At 42.9% G+C, this 14,445-nt stretch overlaps 1 protein-coding gene across 1 annotated transcript; it reads left to right on the top strand.

Moving 5' to 3' along the window:
* The first annotated feature begins 3,948 nt into the window (after window positions 1-3,948).
* Window positions 3,949-8,431, top strand: HOXA9 (homeobox A9). The gene is made up of 2 exons (XM_020782089.3): window positions 3,949-5,355; window positions 6,770-8,431. The coding sequence occupies exons 1-2, from the start codon at window positions 4,806-4,808 to the stop codon at window positions 7,006-7,008; spliced, it is 789 nt and encodes a 262-aa protein (XP_020637748.3). The 5' UTR covers window positions 3,949-4,805; the 3' UTR covers window positions 7,009-8,431.
* The last annotated feature ends 6,014 nt before the right edge of the window (window positions 8,432-14,445 follow it).

Here is a 14,445-nt window from a genome sequence, read left to right as displayed (position 1 = left end):
CGGGGCGGCCGGCGCAACAGCGACCTCGCTCGGGCTTGAGGCTGCGCGGTGCCAGCGCCGCCTCGCCGTTGAGGTCCAGCGGCCCAGCCGGCGGCGAAGGCGCTGCCGCGTCCTCTTTGCACCCAGCGACACGCTGTTTACCGGGTGGATAAATGGACAAGACCTCTCTCACACGTGCGGCCACGCTGGGGGCGGGGGGTGTGTGACCGGGTGGCGATTTCAAAGGGCCTCTGGAACTTGCTTTTTAGTCCGTTCCCGTCACCTTTCCCGGTTCGGGGAGGTGGTTAGATGTGTTTCAACCTCGCCGCCGCGCTGCCCCCGTTGCAAACCTGCTGCTTAGGCAGTCTCTTGTGAGGCCTGCTTATCTACAGTATATACCTGCGAGTCGACATAGGCAAGATGCCCAGTGTGGCGTGGTAGATCGAGTAAGGGATTAGGACTCAGGAGGCCTGGGTTCGAATCCCCACCTAGCTAGGGTTTCACTGGGGATGTGGATCCGGTAAAAACCGCCCCTAAAATACCTCATTTACCTTGAAAGCCCTGCTAGAGTCGCTATTAGTCGGTTCTGACTTGAAAGTGCATCATACAGAGGCATAATGTCTACACAGGTAACACGAGCACACGGTTTCTGGCTTCGTGTGAATGAGGCCACATGTCTCAGCCTTGGTTCTAAAGGACATGCCTTACATGATGCAAATATTTTAAACAGAAGGTTGCTCCATAAATTCAACCACGAAGCAACCACGTTTCGGTTGGTATACTCCTGCGTTGTTGTTTTTTCTGAACTCTTTGCTGATCCCTCGATTATTTATCCCACACAAATAAAATAACCCTCAAACAAAATGACTGTTCTTTACAACTGTATATAGTGCTAATCACATAAGATATATTTATTCAAATAAAGAACGAGCTATTTTAAAAAGATATATACATGCCTACGTATACAAACATACTCTTTACGGAAGGAGCTATTTTAAAAAGATATATACATGCCTACGTATACAAACACACTCTTTACGGAGGTTGCTGTGCATCAGTTCTATAGCAACACAGATTTCATCACAGTAGTCAGCATGAGGAGACTGGAATAGATATATATGTGTGTACTTATGTACACACACACAAACACATCTCTATATATATATAATGTTTCTCTGAAGTGTGATTCCATACATCCCAGTTCTTACACTGCCCTGCAAGTAAGATCCTTTGAAGCTGATGACTTTTACTTCTGAGCAAATGTATATAGGACTGTGCTATGACGGGGGTATACAAACTCTTAAGTGTATGGTACAATTTGGGATAAAATATCTCCAAATTCTAGTTATGAGTCACCAAATATGAATTTTCCATGTTTGGAAGCTGCAAGCCAAAACAGGGTTGTTTGTAATGAAGTCCTAAATATTTATTTTCAGAATAGGGGTCCATGTTCTTGCGGTTACCCTCTTTGGACCCAAAATATATTTGCTTGGAAAAGTAACATATATTGCACAAGGGAGAGAGCTTCAGCTTTGCGCAAGAGGGCATGGCTCTTCCTCTGTTTATACACACACACTGTTTGTCATTACATTACACGATAAACATTACATGACGAACATGGCAAACACAATGTGAAAAATTGTCACAACCCTCCCTACAAAAATTGTCTTGAATGCCGAATCTTTGTAGAAAATGGAAATAAACGGTAAGAGTGACCTCCCAAGTGTTTTATTTGTTCCTTCCTCTCATTTAGCCTTTCCGCTGATATCGAACTAACATATTATCTCATCCAGCTAGATACTTTAATTGCAATTGTTTAGCAGTCACCAATGGTAGAAATATAAGGAGGATTTATGCTTCTGTTCTGGTTCTACTTCCTATATTAGCAGGCTAATCAGAGGTGAAAACCACTGCAGTTTCCGTGGCCCAAAAATGAATAAAAATATTGAGGAATCCCGCTGTTAAGATTATTTTTTCTCTTTCTAGGAGGAAGGAAGTTCCAAGAACATATTTCACAACAGCTGACTTTCGATTTTAAACAAAAATGACGTAAAACTTCCGTCTTTCCAGGAAAGAAACAGGCTAATCAGACTAATAGCTATGCATCGGTCTATTGCATATACAGTACAGTATATATATGCAGACATATAATCAGAATAATGGACATAGAAACATACATATGCATTTTATCTACCTATATCTGTATATATTATCCATTTATCTATCTGTCTGGTTTCATATGCATGCATAGGTGCATACACGTGTACATACGTACATATGTATACAGAAATCACAGAAACGACCTGCAGTTTTAATTGGAAAACCTTTGTCTGCATTTGAAGATAGGTGTGCGTGCGTGTGTAGTATTGCTTGCCACTCCTGCTCTAAATTGATCCTATTTAGATTCATAAAATATTAATTGTTTCTTGTAATCTCCAGAGCTTGTGTCAAAAAAAGGAGAAGTGACTGCTAATTAAAAGGGTTTTTCTGTCTCTCTTTCTCTCTGAAGATTTAGCTGTTGGAGAGTTAGGAAACAAGCAAAGAGCGCTGACGGTGTGTAAAACTAATGAGAAACATACCCTTTGCATACCGAATATTCACACATGAATTTAATTAGTATCCGATTCTCCTACTATTTGGCAGTCTCTAGGCTGAATAACACTGTTAAAAATAATTGAAAACAACAACCAAAAACCAAACCAAACCAGAACTCCTTAGGCACAGATCCTCTTTCCCTTCCCCCGTGTTGAGCCACGGGTTGTTTGTTTGTCTGTTTGTTTGGTTTTTTTTTCTTCCAAACCTTGAAGAAAGAGAGAACTAGAGTATAAATGCAAATGTCATAGACATGAGCCATTACTTTAATTCACAACACTGGACTTGATCTGAACATCGCCTCCCCCTTTCCTTTTGCCAAAGGACTGTAACCCTCCGCTTGGTCCGGGTGTTCCCATGCCCCTCAGAGAAGCCATAGCTCGTTGTCAGGAAGTAAATAACTATTTACACTTAAAATCCGGTCACTAAGGAATGAGATCCTTTGTATATAAAACGCAACGGGGTGTGTGTGTGTGTGTGTGTGTGTGTGTGTGTGTGTGTGTGTGTGTGTGTGTGTGTGTGTGTGTGTGTGTGTGTGTGTGTGTGCGCCTCTTAAGCCAAGCTGCCGACGAGCCTCTTTCTCCTTTTGCTTTCATGCATACTTGGGAATTAATTGCCATGTGGGGAGGGGGGTGGAATATTCCTTTCCCCTACCACACATACCCACAGTCTTACATTCCGCCATAGCTGCATTTTATCGATTCTGGACAAAATGTGTGGTTGGTTATACTCCAGGGAGAGAAACGGGCGGCTTACGAACCACTGGGCATGGGTTCTCCTTGCAATCAACTTGATCGAGGGGGAGGGTGGACTGTGTACTTTTGGTTTCTTCTTTAAAAGTCCATGTGCTGCCCTTTCTCTGTAGCTGCTCCCCCCCCCTCCTTTCTTCTCCCTCCCTGTCTCTGTCTTTTAAAATGGATTTTTTTTGGGATATTTGTCCGTGAATACCAACGAAGGTGATCTGGCTAAGTCTGCCCAAATTGCATGCACATAAAGGATGAACATTAGCCATAGTGCATATGTATATATCTGTACATATGTATATGAATACATAGATATTATGTAAAACAGACATTTGAAATATCCTTGCCTCCCACACTTGCCCTGCTTAATATGTTAGCTGGGTTGATATGAGTCGGTTAATAATAATTGTGATAATCTGCTATAGGAGTTCGTGGTAGGGGTGGGGGCAAAAAAAGAGCTGTTCTCAGCATGTCTGAGGGTGGGTGCCCGGGACTTGCAGTCAAAGGATTCCCGGTTGTCGCTCCACTAACCCTGGGCTCGGAGGTGCCCTGTGCCCAATGCAAATTTCCACATCGGTCTGAGCTCGTGCCTTGCCGCCGCCGCCGCCGCCGCCTGCTCCCGGAGTAGGCAGATCCCTCTTTCGGAAGAGGAGAACCGTCTTGGATTTGACTTTTGCCTGCCAGCTCCGTTTAGCTGTGAACTCAATGGCAGGGTATTATTTACAGTGAGTTCCCAAACTAAACACAATAGTATAATTTAACCTTTCCACGCACTCGTAAATTTTTACTGCTGTGAAACACAGCGCTGCAAATGAATATGCTCGTAGTTACTGACTTAATAACAACCCAGTGGCTCCTGAGACAATAACTCCTTATGAAATATAATAAATATATATTTAAATACAGTATGCCGCCAATGTTATTTTGCTTTTTTTATTGCTTCAATTATTGTATAATTTTATGTGAAGGTCTCTGATCACAAGAAGGGTAGACCTCCCCCCCCCTTTCTCTCTCTCTGTATTTCTCTTTGGGTGCCCCCCCCTTTGATTTTTTTCCCCATAGAGCACAGACCATTGATGGGATGATTAATTATGATATAAAATAGTCCGCTGAAGGAAGATGGCCAATGCCCATCCCAAAACTTGATCTTTCAAACTCATTTGGCCACAATTAAAACAAACTTCGCTGTAGAACTCGTCGATCCCTTTGCATTAAAAACATATGGCTTTCCTATAAAAAATGATGACTGGAAAACACTGACCCATTAATAGCCTGCGGACTGATTTATACTTTATTGTTCTGCTGCCCGGCCATGTGACTCCCGGCAGCCAATGAGCGGACAGGCAGCCTTCAACTTATTAGGTGACTGTACTTCTTCGCAGGGACCAAGTTGTTACATGAAATCTGCAGTTTCATAATTTCACCCGGGTCTGGCTTCTTCCTTTTAAAAACATTTCGGGGGCCCCCGGGTCTGGCTCGCCTTGGGTGGCGATGTCTTCCTCGGGCACGCTCAGCAATTACTACGTGGACTCTTTCCTCCTCCACGAGAGCGAGGAGCTGGTGCCCTCCCGCTACGGCTCGGCTCCTCTGGGGCAGCCCTCCAGGCAGGCGGCCCTGGGCGAGCACCCCGAATTCACCCCTTGCAGCTTCCAGTCCAAGACGTCTGTCTTCAGCCCTTCCTGGAACGCCGTCCACCCGCCGGGCGCCAACAATGTGCCGGCCGTCTACCACCCCTACGTGCATCACCAGGCGCCCATGGCAGCGCCCGACGGCAGGTACATGCGTTCCTGGCTGGAGCCTATGCCGGGCTCCTTGTCTTTCCCCGGCTTGCCGGCCAGCCGGCATTACGGCATTAAACCTGAACCGCTCACGGCGGCCCGGAGGGGTGACTGTACCACCTTTGACACGCACGCACTCTCCCTGACTGACTATGCTTGTGGTTCTCCTCCAGCTGATAGGGATAAGCAAGCCAACGACGGGCCGTTCGCGGAAAACAATGGCGAGAGCGAGGCCAACGGAGACAAGCCCCCCCTCGACCCCAGTAAGTCTGCTGGTGCCTCCTGGGCTCCGGGGGGCACCGTCCTCGGCTGGATTCGCCCGGCGCGATCCATCTTGAGCTATGCGGCATGGCGGGCGGGCGGGCAGGCGGGCGGGCCGGCGGGGCCCGGTGGGCGGGCTGACGGTAGGGCGGGCGGGGGCTTCTCTAGTCATCGAGGGAAAAGCAAGCCCGGCTGCCGCCGCCGCTGCCGCGACACCACGGAGACTGGGCTGGTGCCGCGTGGGTCAGCCTGTGTCCCTTTAGTGACAGGAGCCCCCCCTCCCCGGGCGACAGTGACTGTGGTCAGCTAGCATTGTGTGTCCCTCTGCCTGTGCCGGTGTGTGTCTTGGGGCGAGGCTGCCTTCCTCAGTGACAGTATACAGGGGAGCGTCACGCACCTCTTTTCCCGGGGACTTGCTTTCCTGCTGATAAAGCCAGCTAGGAGAGCCGGACGGGAAAGGGGTTGGGGTGGGGGTGGCGGCAGGAAAGGCGTGGAAGCTGATCCGTCCTAAGGAACACAAGTTACTGGAAGGGGGGGGGGAGAGGAAGGAAAAACAAAACCCTAGAAGCGAATTCGATCCCTTTGTGACGAATTGGGTTTAGTCAAGAGCGACAACTGTTAAGGACATCCTTTCACTCACTCCCCTCTTGGTCTGCTGGTTTGTTTTTAAAATACTGGTTTCTTCATCCCCGGCTTTTAACTGCACAGCCGGATTAAGATGCAAGGAATGCATGCACGCCTGCTTACACACACACACACACACACACACACACACACTCATGCACGCCAACACAGAGAAGGAGAATTATGCTATGCAAATCAGGTTCGTGGACCAGGCAGGGTTATCATTAAATCGACTGTAACGTGTGGATGGGCGGCTGGGAGTATGTCCCCGTGTCTTTAAAGCTAGTGACATTTAGAGCTGGTCGGGACTGCAATGACACTCAGTTCTCCGGGGCCGAACACGGGCATGCTTTGCTTATTTATTTATTGGTGCGGGGGGGGCGAGGGGGAGAGAGAAAGAGAGACCACGAGAGGCCAGAGAGCTGGTCTGGAAGGAGAGAAAGCAGTAAAGGCTGGCTTTAAAATTGCACTCTATATAAACAATATGAAGGGGAGAGGGAGCGGAGGGGAGGGGAGGCGGCCCGTGGGGGTTTTAGTGCGAGTAATTCTACGTGACCTCCCCGTGTGTCTCTGTTTGAAAGCCATTGTGTCTGCCCACCCTGTCTGTCCGTCTGAATGAAAGGAATGTCGTAAACCACCGCTATCAGGGCACCTAGAGGCTTCAGGAGAAAGGTGGCCCAAGGGGCTGGCTGTTCTGGAAGAAACTCCACACCAAAATGGTGTTGATCTTCTGCTTTTTTTGGGGGGGGGGGACTTCCTCAATCTCAACCCCTGCCCTTGTTTCCTTTGCAGATAATCCCGCTGCCAATTGGTTACACGCGAGATCCACGCGAAAAAAGCGCTGCCCTTACACCAAGCACCAGACGCTGGAGTTGGAGAAGGAGTTTTTGTTCAACATGTACCTCACCAGGGACCGGCGGTACGAAGTGGCCAGGCTTCTGAATTTAACGGAGAGACAAGTGAAAATCTGGTTTCAGAACCGGAGGATGAAAATGAAGAAAATCAATAAAGACCGAGCAAAAGACGAATAAAGAGGGTGCGCGTTGCAGGTTCATCGCGTTTCACGGCAACGAAATCTCGACCCAACCCCCCTACGCGCCCCGTCTTCTCCAACGCAACACAACACAGCCCCCTTCAACCCTTCTGAGGCTGCGCCCAGGCCTCACGTTACTTGCATTTTTAATATATTTTTTTTAAAGAACAAAATTTGTGGTTGTTTCTCGTTGGCCAATTCTGCTTTTGAAAGCACCTCTCCAGCGTGCAGGGAGATAACGGCTGGGCCCCGGTGCTACGATGGAGGTATCCTGATTTTCAATTTTCTTCCCCCCCCCCTTAACCATAGGAAAGAGAGAGAGAAAGGAGGCATTAACGCAGCAATGCTGATTTTCTATTTTTGTTTTTGTTTTGGCTTGTCTAAATCTACCTGTCCTGAAAGAAAGAAAGAAAGAAAGAAAGAAAGAAAGAAAGAAAGAAAGAAAGAAAGAAAGAAAGAAAGAAAGAAAGAAAGAAAGAAAGAAAGAAAGAAAACTACCTTTTTAATGCACAATTCTTTATGGACTATATAGGTTAGTCGAAGTAGTTAATTTTATTTGCTCTTTGCGCGGCAGAGAAAGGTCTGATTGAATACTTGAACACTGTGTTTTATTGTGGTAATTATATTTGTGACTCAATTTTTGTGCTTCGGTGCTGTATCGGATGTGGTCCTGTAAGCTAGAATTCAATTTGAACTCAGGTTGTTTATTATAAGGTTGCATAGAGTATAGCTCTGTAGTGTAAGGAGTCCTTTCTGCCCCTTATCCTTATTAGACAGTTACCCTTGGATTGTATGGGAGGGGAAAACCCAATTTGCTGTCTCCCTGTCCCAGATTTTAAACTGAATGGGAAAAAAATGTATCTGGGATGGGAAAAAGACTCAAGGATCCCCACCACCCCAGTTCCTTTGGAGCAAGTCATTTAAGTATGCACATTTGATCTATATATATAGTACAGTCATTGTCAGTTGTATATATATATATATACATATATATATATACATACATACATATATATATAATCTATATATTAAAGAAAAAATCCTTAATCATCAGACTAGCTTGAATATTGTTTTTGCACCTGTGAGCAGTTTTCAGATATCGGAGCTATACCTATATGTGAAAAAGGTGACTACCTATGGTTTACGTTTTAAGTTTAATCAAAAATTTGATTCCTATTGTAATGAAGTTTAATTTTATTGATAATAAATTATGCAGTCTAAAAACAACAACCTTTGGTTATTGTAGATTTGTATCAATTATTAAAAAAAAGAAATAAAAATTTAAAAAGTCCTGGAAGTTATGTTTATGCAGAAGCTACACTGTATATTTTGCCATAGTTACCTCATGGCCTACTGACCAAATAGTTGTGTCCAAATGATATTTAACTTTTTGCTAAATAAAATATATATTGATTCTTTTATATTTTTGTGCTGCTTTAAGATTATTAAGTGCACAGCAATTTGCCCGAACCCTGCCCAGATATGGCATCTACCTTGTAGAAAACCCCAAAGCCTAACTTTGATTCAAAACATGGTTATTGGAAAGAAAAGCCGATTAAGTGTGACAGAACTTACCTCCAAACTGTTATGCTAAATTGAATAGATAGGCAGGTAGACAGACAAAAGGATTTTGTATAACCAGATAGTGGGCCTAAGTTTGCTCCTCAATAAACATCCCATAAAGGATATTACTAAACTCAAGCCACCCAGTGTTTTTTAGAGAATCCTCTACAGAAAGCTGAAAATATTAATTACAGTATTTTGAATGGCTTTCATGACTGGAAATACATAGCGGGCATTAAAAAACACCGGGCCAATAATATTGGTGACCTTTGTCGGTAAAAACACAGTTATCCAATCGAGTTTGCCCTCACCTCTCTTACAATGCTAAACGAGCTTTTGGGGGTGAATAAACCATAGACCAAAACGAAAGGCATGCAAGTTCAGTCTTGTTCTTCCTATAGAGACCACTTTTGTTGTGAATCTCCTTATGGTTTCCTGCTCTTACTGCAGTCTCTCTCTCTCCTAGCTACTGAGGTAAACATGCTGCAGTTCATGCAGCCAGACGTGGATGCATGCCTGATGAAAAAAAGGGGGGGATGGGCATTATAATTTTCGAGAAGTTTTGATCCTTGCTTTTGTCGTTTTAGTTGGGTTGATCACATGGAGCCCTTTTTTTGAAGTGAGCGGCTAATTGGAATACTCAATTAAATACAGGGAAACATCTTTGGGGGGGGGAAGCTTGAGTCAGACTAGGCAGAAACAAAAGGAATTCTGTTGTGGTGAAAGTCCGTCACGCCTTAGGCTTGGTGCTCAGTGGGCGGAGAAGGCGCCAAGAATATGGCAAGTGAAAAAGATTTTTTTCCCTTTTTTTGGGTGCACAAGACCAAACACAGCCCCCCCCCCCCGCCTGGATCTTGCAGCATGAATGTCCTGGTTTATTTTAAAAGGGAAAAAAAAAGCTAGCACACTTCCAGCTAACAAGTCTTGGCTAAAGATGCTGTTAGAAAAATTCAGAGCCATGAAGTGCAATAAAAGAAAATGACGGCTGTAACTGTTTATGGGGTGTAAAATGCTGGAAGGCTAAGACAAGAATTTTCAAGAGCTTCACATTTATGAAAGTTAGAATAGTCAGGGCGGAGTGTGCTTTTTATTTGTAATTTCTGGTTTCTTTGTCTTCTTTTTTTATTTTAAAGCAAAAAAAAAGTCTGATAAGACATGTTCGATTAGTTGAAAAAAAGGCGAAACCGTTCTTACCTACGGGAAGAGAAAAAGAAATCCTAATTAATGCCTGCTCCAGTGGTTTGGGAGGCTGGGACGCCCTCTGTTGTTGCAGACAGTGGGAACTTCAAAGAATCGGCATTAGAAGTGTGTAATAAATGGCAGGTCTGCAAACTGTCTGGAATTCGCCTCTTAATGAGTTTACAACTGTCCAGCCACAATTAAGATTTTCTACAAAAGCCCTTTCATTTGTTTTGTCTGGCTGTTTCAGATAAAGCGGGTCTGCGGAAATAGCTAGCTTTTATTAGCCTCTTCCCCCTGAAATGTAGGCTGGGAGGTGGACGTTTATCTTTAATGAATTTGCCGCTGGAATCTTTCCTATAATTGCTACTGCATGGCAAAGTAGATTACTTGAAGCGTTTGCCGTGGTAGATATCAACTATGCGTAACACGTTTACGAGATTCCTACACCTATTTTATTGCCTGTAATGACAGGAAGGTAACAGCAGATGGCAATGTTGTTCCATGAAAAGAGGGGTGTTGCAGCCTTGAAGCGCGGAGAAAGATTCTAAAATGTCGACTTTCTAATACCATCGTGTTTGGTTTTTAACAAAGGACATAAACACAGCCGTTGGGTGTATAATTTTCGGCTGCGAAACATTTTGCTCTTAAACATATAGGTCTCGATCCAGATTTAGTCAAATTGAGAAGTAGAAACAATGAAACCAATGGACCTTATCACAGTTTTTTCTTTAAATAAGTCATGTAGTGAGACTCTTAGCTTCTCGAGTTTATATGGTAAATCCCTCAGTTTATATATATAACGGTGTTCTGGAATATTTATCATTATTTACGAAAAAGCAGGGTAACTCCTCCACCGACCCAGCAGTTTCAATGCTGTTTATATGTGCATGAGCAATATGTGAACAGACAGGCGAGATACCTATATCTTTATTTATCTGTGATAAAGGCATGTAATCAATGTACTGTACACAATCACATACTTTACCTCAGTGGGTTAATCAAGAGAGGCATAGAGGTATCTGTGTTTTTCACAACGCATGTACCTCCTCTGCAATGATAACAAACTACAAATATATTCGTGTTAATTAAAGCATATACAATTTCGTTGGCTAATTGAAATGCATAACTATATACCTGTATAAGTTTATAAAATAGACATCTATATTATCATTTCCATAAACTCATTAACTTCATGACAGAGGATGGAATCTTATGCACACTTCCCTGGGATTAAGCACCATTGAGTACAGTTGAACTTACTTTCAAGAAAAAGCATGCGGGATTCTGCGTGGGGAACTCAGAAGGCCATACTACTTTTCCTGGGGTTTAATCCTAAAATAGGTCTACATAGGACTGGAGCTTACGGAAAATATCCTGAACCTTACCAAGATGACATCCGTAATTTTATTGCTGAGTCTTGGAGCACCAATGTTATTGACTGAAAGGTTGCAGAGTAAGGAAGCAACACCAGTGTGGATTTTTTGTTTTGTTTTGTTTAAAGTGTTTTCTATGGTACTAAAACGTACAATCGGTAACACGAATACCTTTATGAGGACTAACCCCGGAATTCACTATGTAGCGGGCAAGCGTTCAAGAGGGAAGAAATCGCTTGCCTGCAGTTTACCGCGGGATCCTAGTGAAAAGATCCTGTTCTTCAGCCTATGGTTGCACAAAAGAGATTTCATTCTGCTCCGGGTCGAAACCGTTCGGAAAAGACTCAGTATTTTTTTTTTTTTAAAAAACAGAGCCCAATCGGTGGCTCTTCGATGAAGTGGTTAGGCTGCAAAAATTTAATTTGAACATTATTTACCGGACGTTGAATTTCCTTAGCAGATGTCTTTGCTGCAGTAAAAAAACTCTGCTTGCCTTCTAAGCAATTTCGACTCTGTGGGACACGATTTAATTATATTATGCAGATGCTCCACTGTCTGATACACGACAGAGCCAAGATGTCTCTGCAAATTCATTCTGGAACTCTTCTTGATCTTTATTTATGATTTCACTTATCAAAAATTAATATGTCTTCTGCTAGCTCCATTCATTCTCCTATGACCCAGTATGTATAAACTTACATCCCTAAGCTAAAAGAAAGGGATTTAACTTCCTCGGCCAATAGCTACCAAAAGGCTAGAAATGTAAATATTGTGCCTCCAAATTTCAGATAAAGGAAATAATGATGATAATAATGATAGTCTCGATGTTTGGCCCACTGCTATGCACCAGCAATACTGAGAAATAAGTTCAATATGATGATAATGATCGAAATACTGGAAAATTACATTTTCCCCCCAATAACAACAAAAGATTAGGAATTAAATCAACCTCCTGAAGTGAATATATAACTGTGAATTATATTCAATTGTACAGTAATTATTTTAAAAAGAAGTCAGGAGGAAAGATCAACCAATAATCTGAAATTATTTCAGTAGTTTGAGGTCTGTATATAGGGTAGAACCCCTATGTTTCACTTATCATCCTACTGGGAAACTGGATTTATATGAAAGAGTTGCAGCCTGTAATAGGATGTTTACACAGTTCTTAGCATCCCGTGTTTTCTTTTAACACATCTTGACATCTGAAATACAAATACAAGCTAAGTAACTCATATAAGATTTAACTGGACAATCAAAAGCAAATTAAGAAGAACAAAACCTGCTGAAATCTGATTCCTGGACTGTTTCCATAAATATTTTGCTGGATACCACAACAATCCCCTCTGCAATATTCCAGAGGGTGATAAATTTGTCCTCATTTAAAAAGAATAATAATTTAATTTTACAAATGAAGTACACTGTAAAAAAAAACTAACAAAAACCTGTGAATTTGGTTTCGGCTTACTATTTTTTAAAGCAATTATATAAATGAAACAGGGAACTTGGGGTAGATAGAATAGCCTGGGGGTTATCCTGGTTTTGTTTAATAAAATCACACTCTGTAAACTACACATAATATTCTTTATGTGTTAACTCTAACATAAAACAGCAACCAATTTTGTAATGTAATAAATAGCAACCATGCCAAACTGTGTCCTTTTAGATCAGATCAGAGAATACAGGCACCTACTCACCTCAAAAAGGATGACATTTCTGCATTCACATACCAATATACCATCTTCAGGGAAGGGTAAAAACATATTCCCTTTTTACTGTGATGACAGTGGTTCAGACCTCACTGGGAAGAGTGATTTGTTTAGCTACCGATAAATGTGGGTTTTTATTACAGATTAGCCTGCTTTTTATGGGTACGTGATTTCCTCTGTGCAGTTGTGCAAACTTCTTGTAAAATATTCCCATAGTTTCCAAGATATCACTTTAGGAAAGTGGGGCCTTTTTTTAAAAAAGTAGGATTGAGGAACAAACTGATTTTAAACCTGTGTGCGGCCGGACCCTCCAGGAAGGTTTAGCCCTCGGCCTAAAATCTAGCTGCACTTAAACACTGGTTGATTAAAAAAAAAAAAATCTGTCTTGCCTTATCAATACCCAAGTCTAGACTATTGGTTATGTTTGCTCTTGCTGGCTTCTTGCCCCTTATCATGTTGTCACCAGACTAGCAATTAATTCTTCTAAAGCCATCAAATCCATGTACAGTACTTTGATCTGGGTTGCTTTGTGGGTTCCTTTCTCTTCCCTGTTACTCCTTAGCTCAGGATATGTTTAATTTGAAAATTATTTTGTATAGGACTACTGACACCCCCATACCTTCCTTCCTGACACTCATCTTAGTGCACTGATCAGTAATCAATAACCCATCAGTGCCGTCAACATTATCACACACATATACAGGGCTCTACCCTTCTAGGTTAAGCATAACCCAAGCTACCATGCCTAACTCTAAGCCAAGAAACCTGCTTAAGTCAATATCACCTATTACATTTGTTATTTATTGGCAAACCACATTGTTTATTCCAGCCCTATCTTACGAGGACTTCCCTGGATCTCCTAAATGACCCTCCTGCCATACACAATACTTGCAAGGCACCAAAATGCACCCTTCCTTAAGAAACCAGGCAAAGGATCGCCAGGAACAATTTTAAGTTGTGGGAACCTCTTTGTACACCCAGGACACCAAACTCTATAATTTAAAGGGAGAATTTCCGGGGCAATTCCATTGTATCCCTTCCAGTTTATGATGTGCAATATAGCAGGGCAGTAAAAGCTGTCTTTCCCAAAAACTCTCTGTCTGAGGGAAGGAAACTCATTTTACGATCCGTTTAAAAGAAGGGTTTAGGGGCGCAACATCCTCAATGGGATGTAGCCTGATTGCTAGGTGGGGGGGGGGAAATAAGTGTTTACAAAGGCAGGAGCCTCTTCCATGATCTGAGAGGACCCGTCCCATCGACACCAGCCCAGAGGAATCCAAGAGGTACGTGTTCTATACCGGCGGCGGGGAGAATGGAGCAGCTTCCAGGATCCCTGCCCCATTCAAAGATATTTTCGTGTGTGTGTGTGTGTGTGTGTGTGTGTGTGTGTGTCTGTGTGTGTGTCTGTGTGTGTGTCTGTGTCTGTGTCTGTGTGTCTGTGTGCGCGCGCGCGTTTTAAGGTGCTGAAAGCCATTCATTTCATTTTATTTTTCCCCATTGGGCACACGTTAATTCTTTATTTTAAGAAACGAGGGACCATGATGGTAGGCAAATATATATATAAATACATATATATAAAACAAACGGAGGAGATAGATACATGTATATAAA

This window comes from Pogona vitticeps, chromosome 6 (genome assembly GCF_051106095.1).
Source record: "Pogona vitticeps strain Pit_001003342236 chromosome 6, PviZW2.1, whole genome shotgun sequence".
In the NCBI taxonomy this organism is placed as follows: domain Eukaryota; kingdom Metazoa; phylum Chordata; class Lepidosauria; order Squamata; family Agamidae; genus Pogona; species Pogona vitticeps.
This window is presented reverse-complemented; position numbering and strand designations above follow the sequence as displayed.

Bases quoted from the DNA above. Each gene is read 5' to 3' on its own strand.
- HOXA9 (XM_020782089.3), top strand. From the start codon at position 4,806: ATGTCTTCCTCGGGCACGCTCAGCAATTACTACGTGGACTCTTTCCTC. The intron at 5,356-6,769 runs GTAAGTCTGCTG...TTTCCTTTGCAG, and splicing joins CAAGCCCCCCCTCGACCCCA to ATAATCCCGCTGCCAATTGG.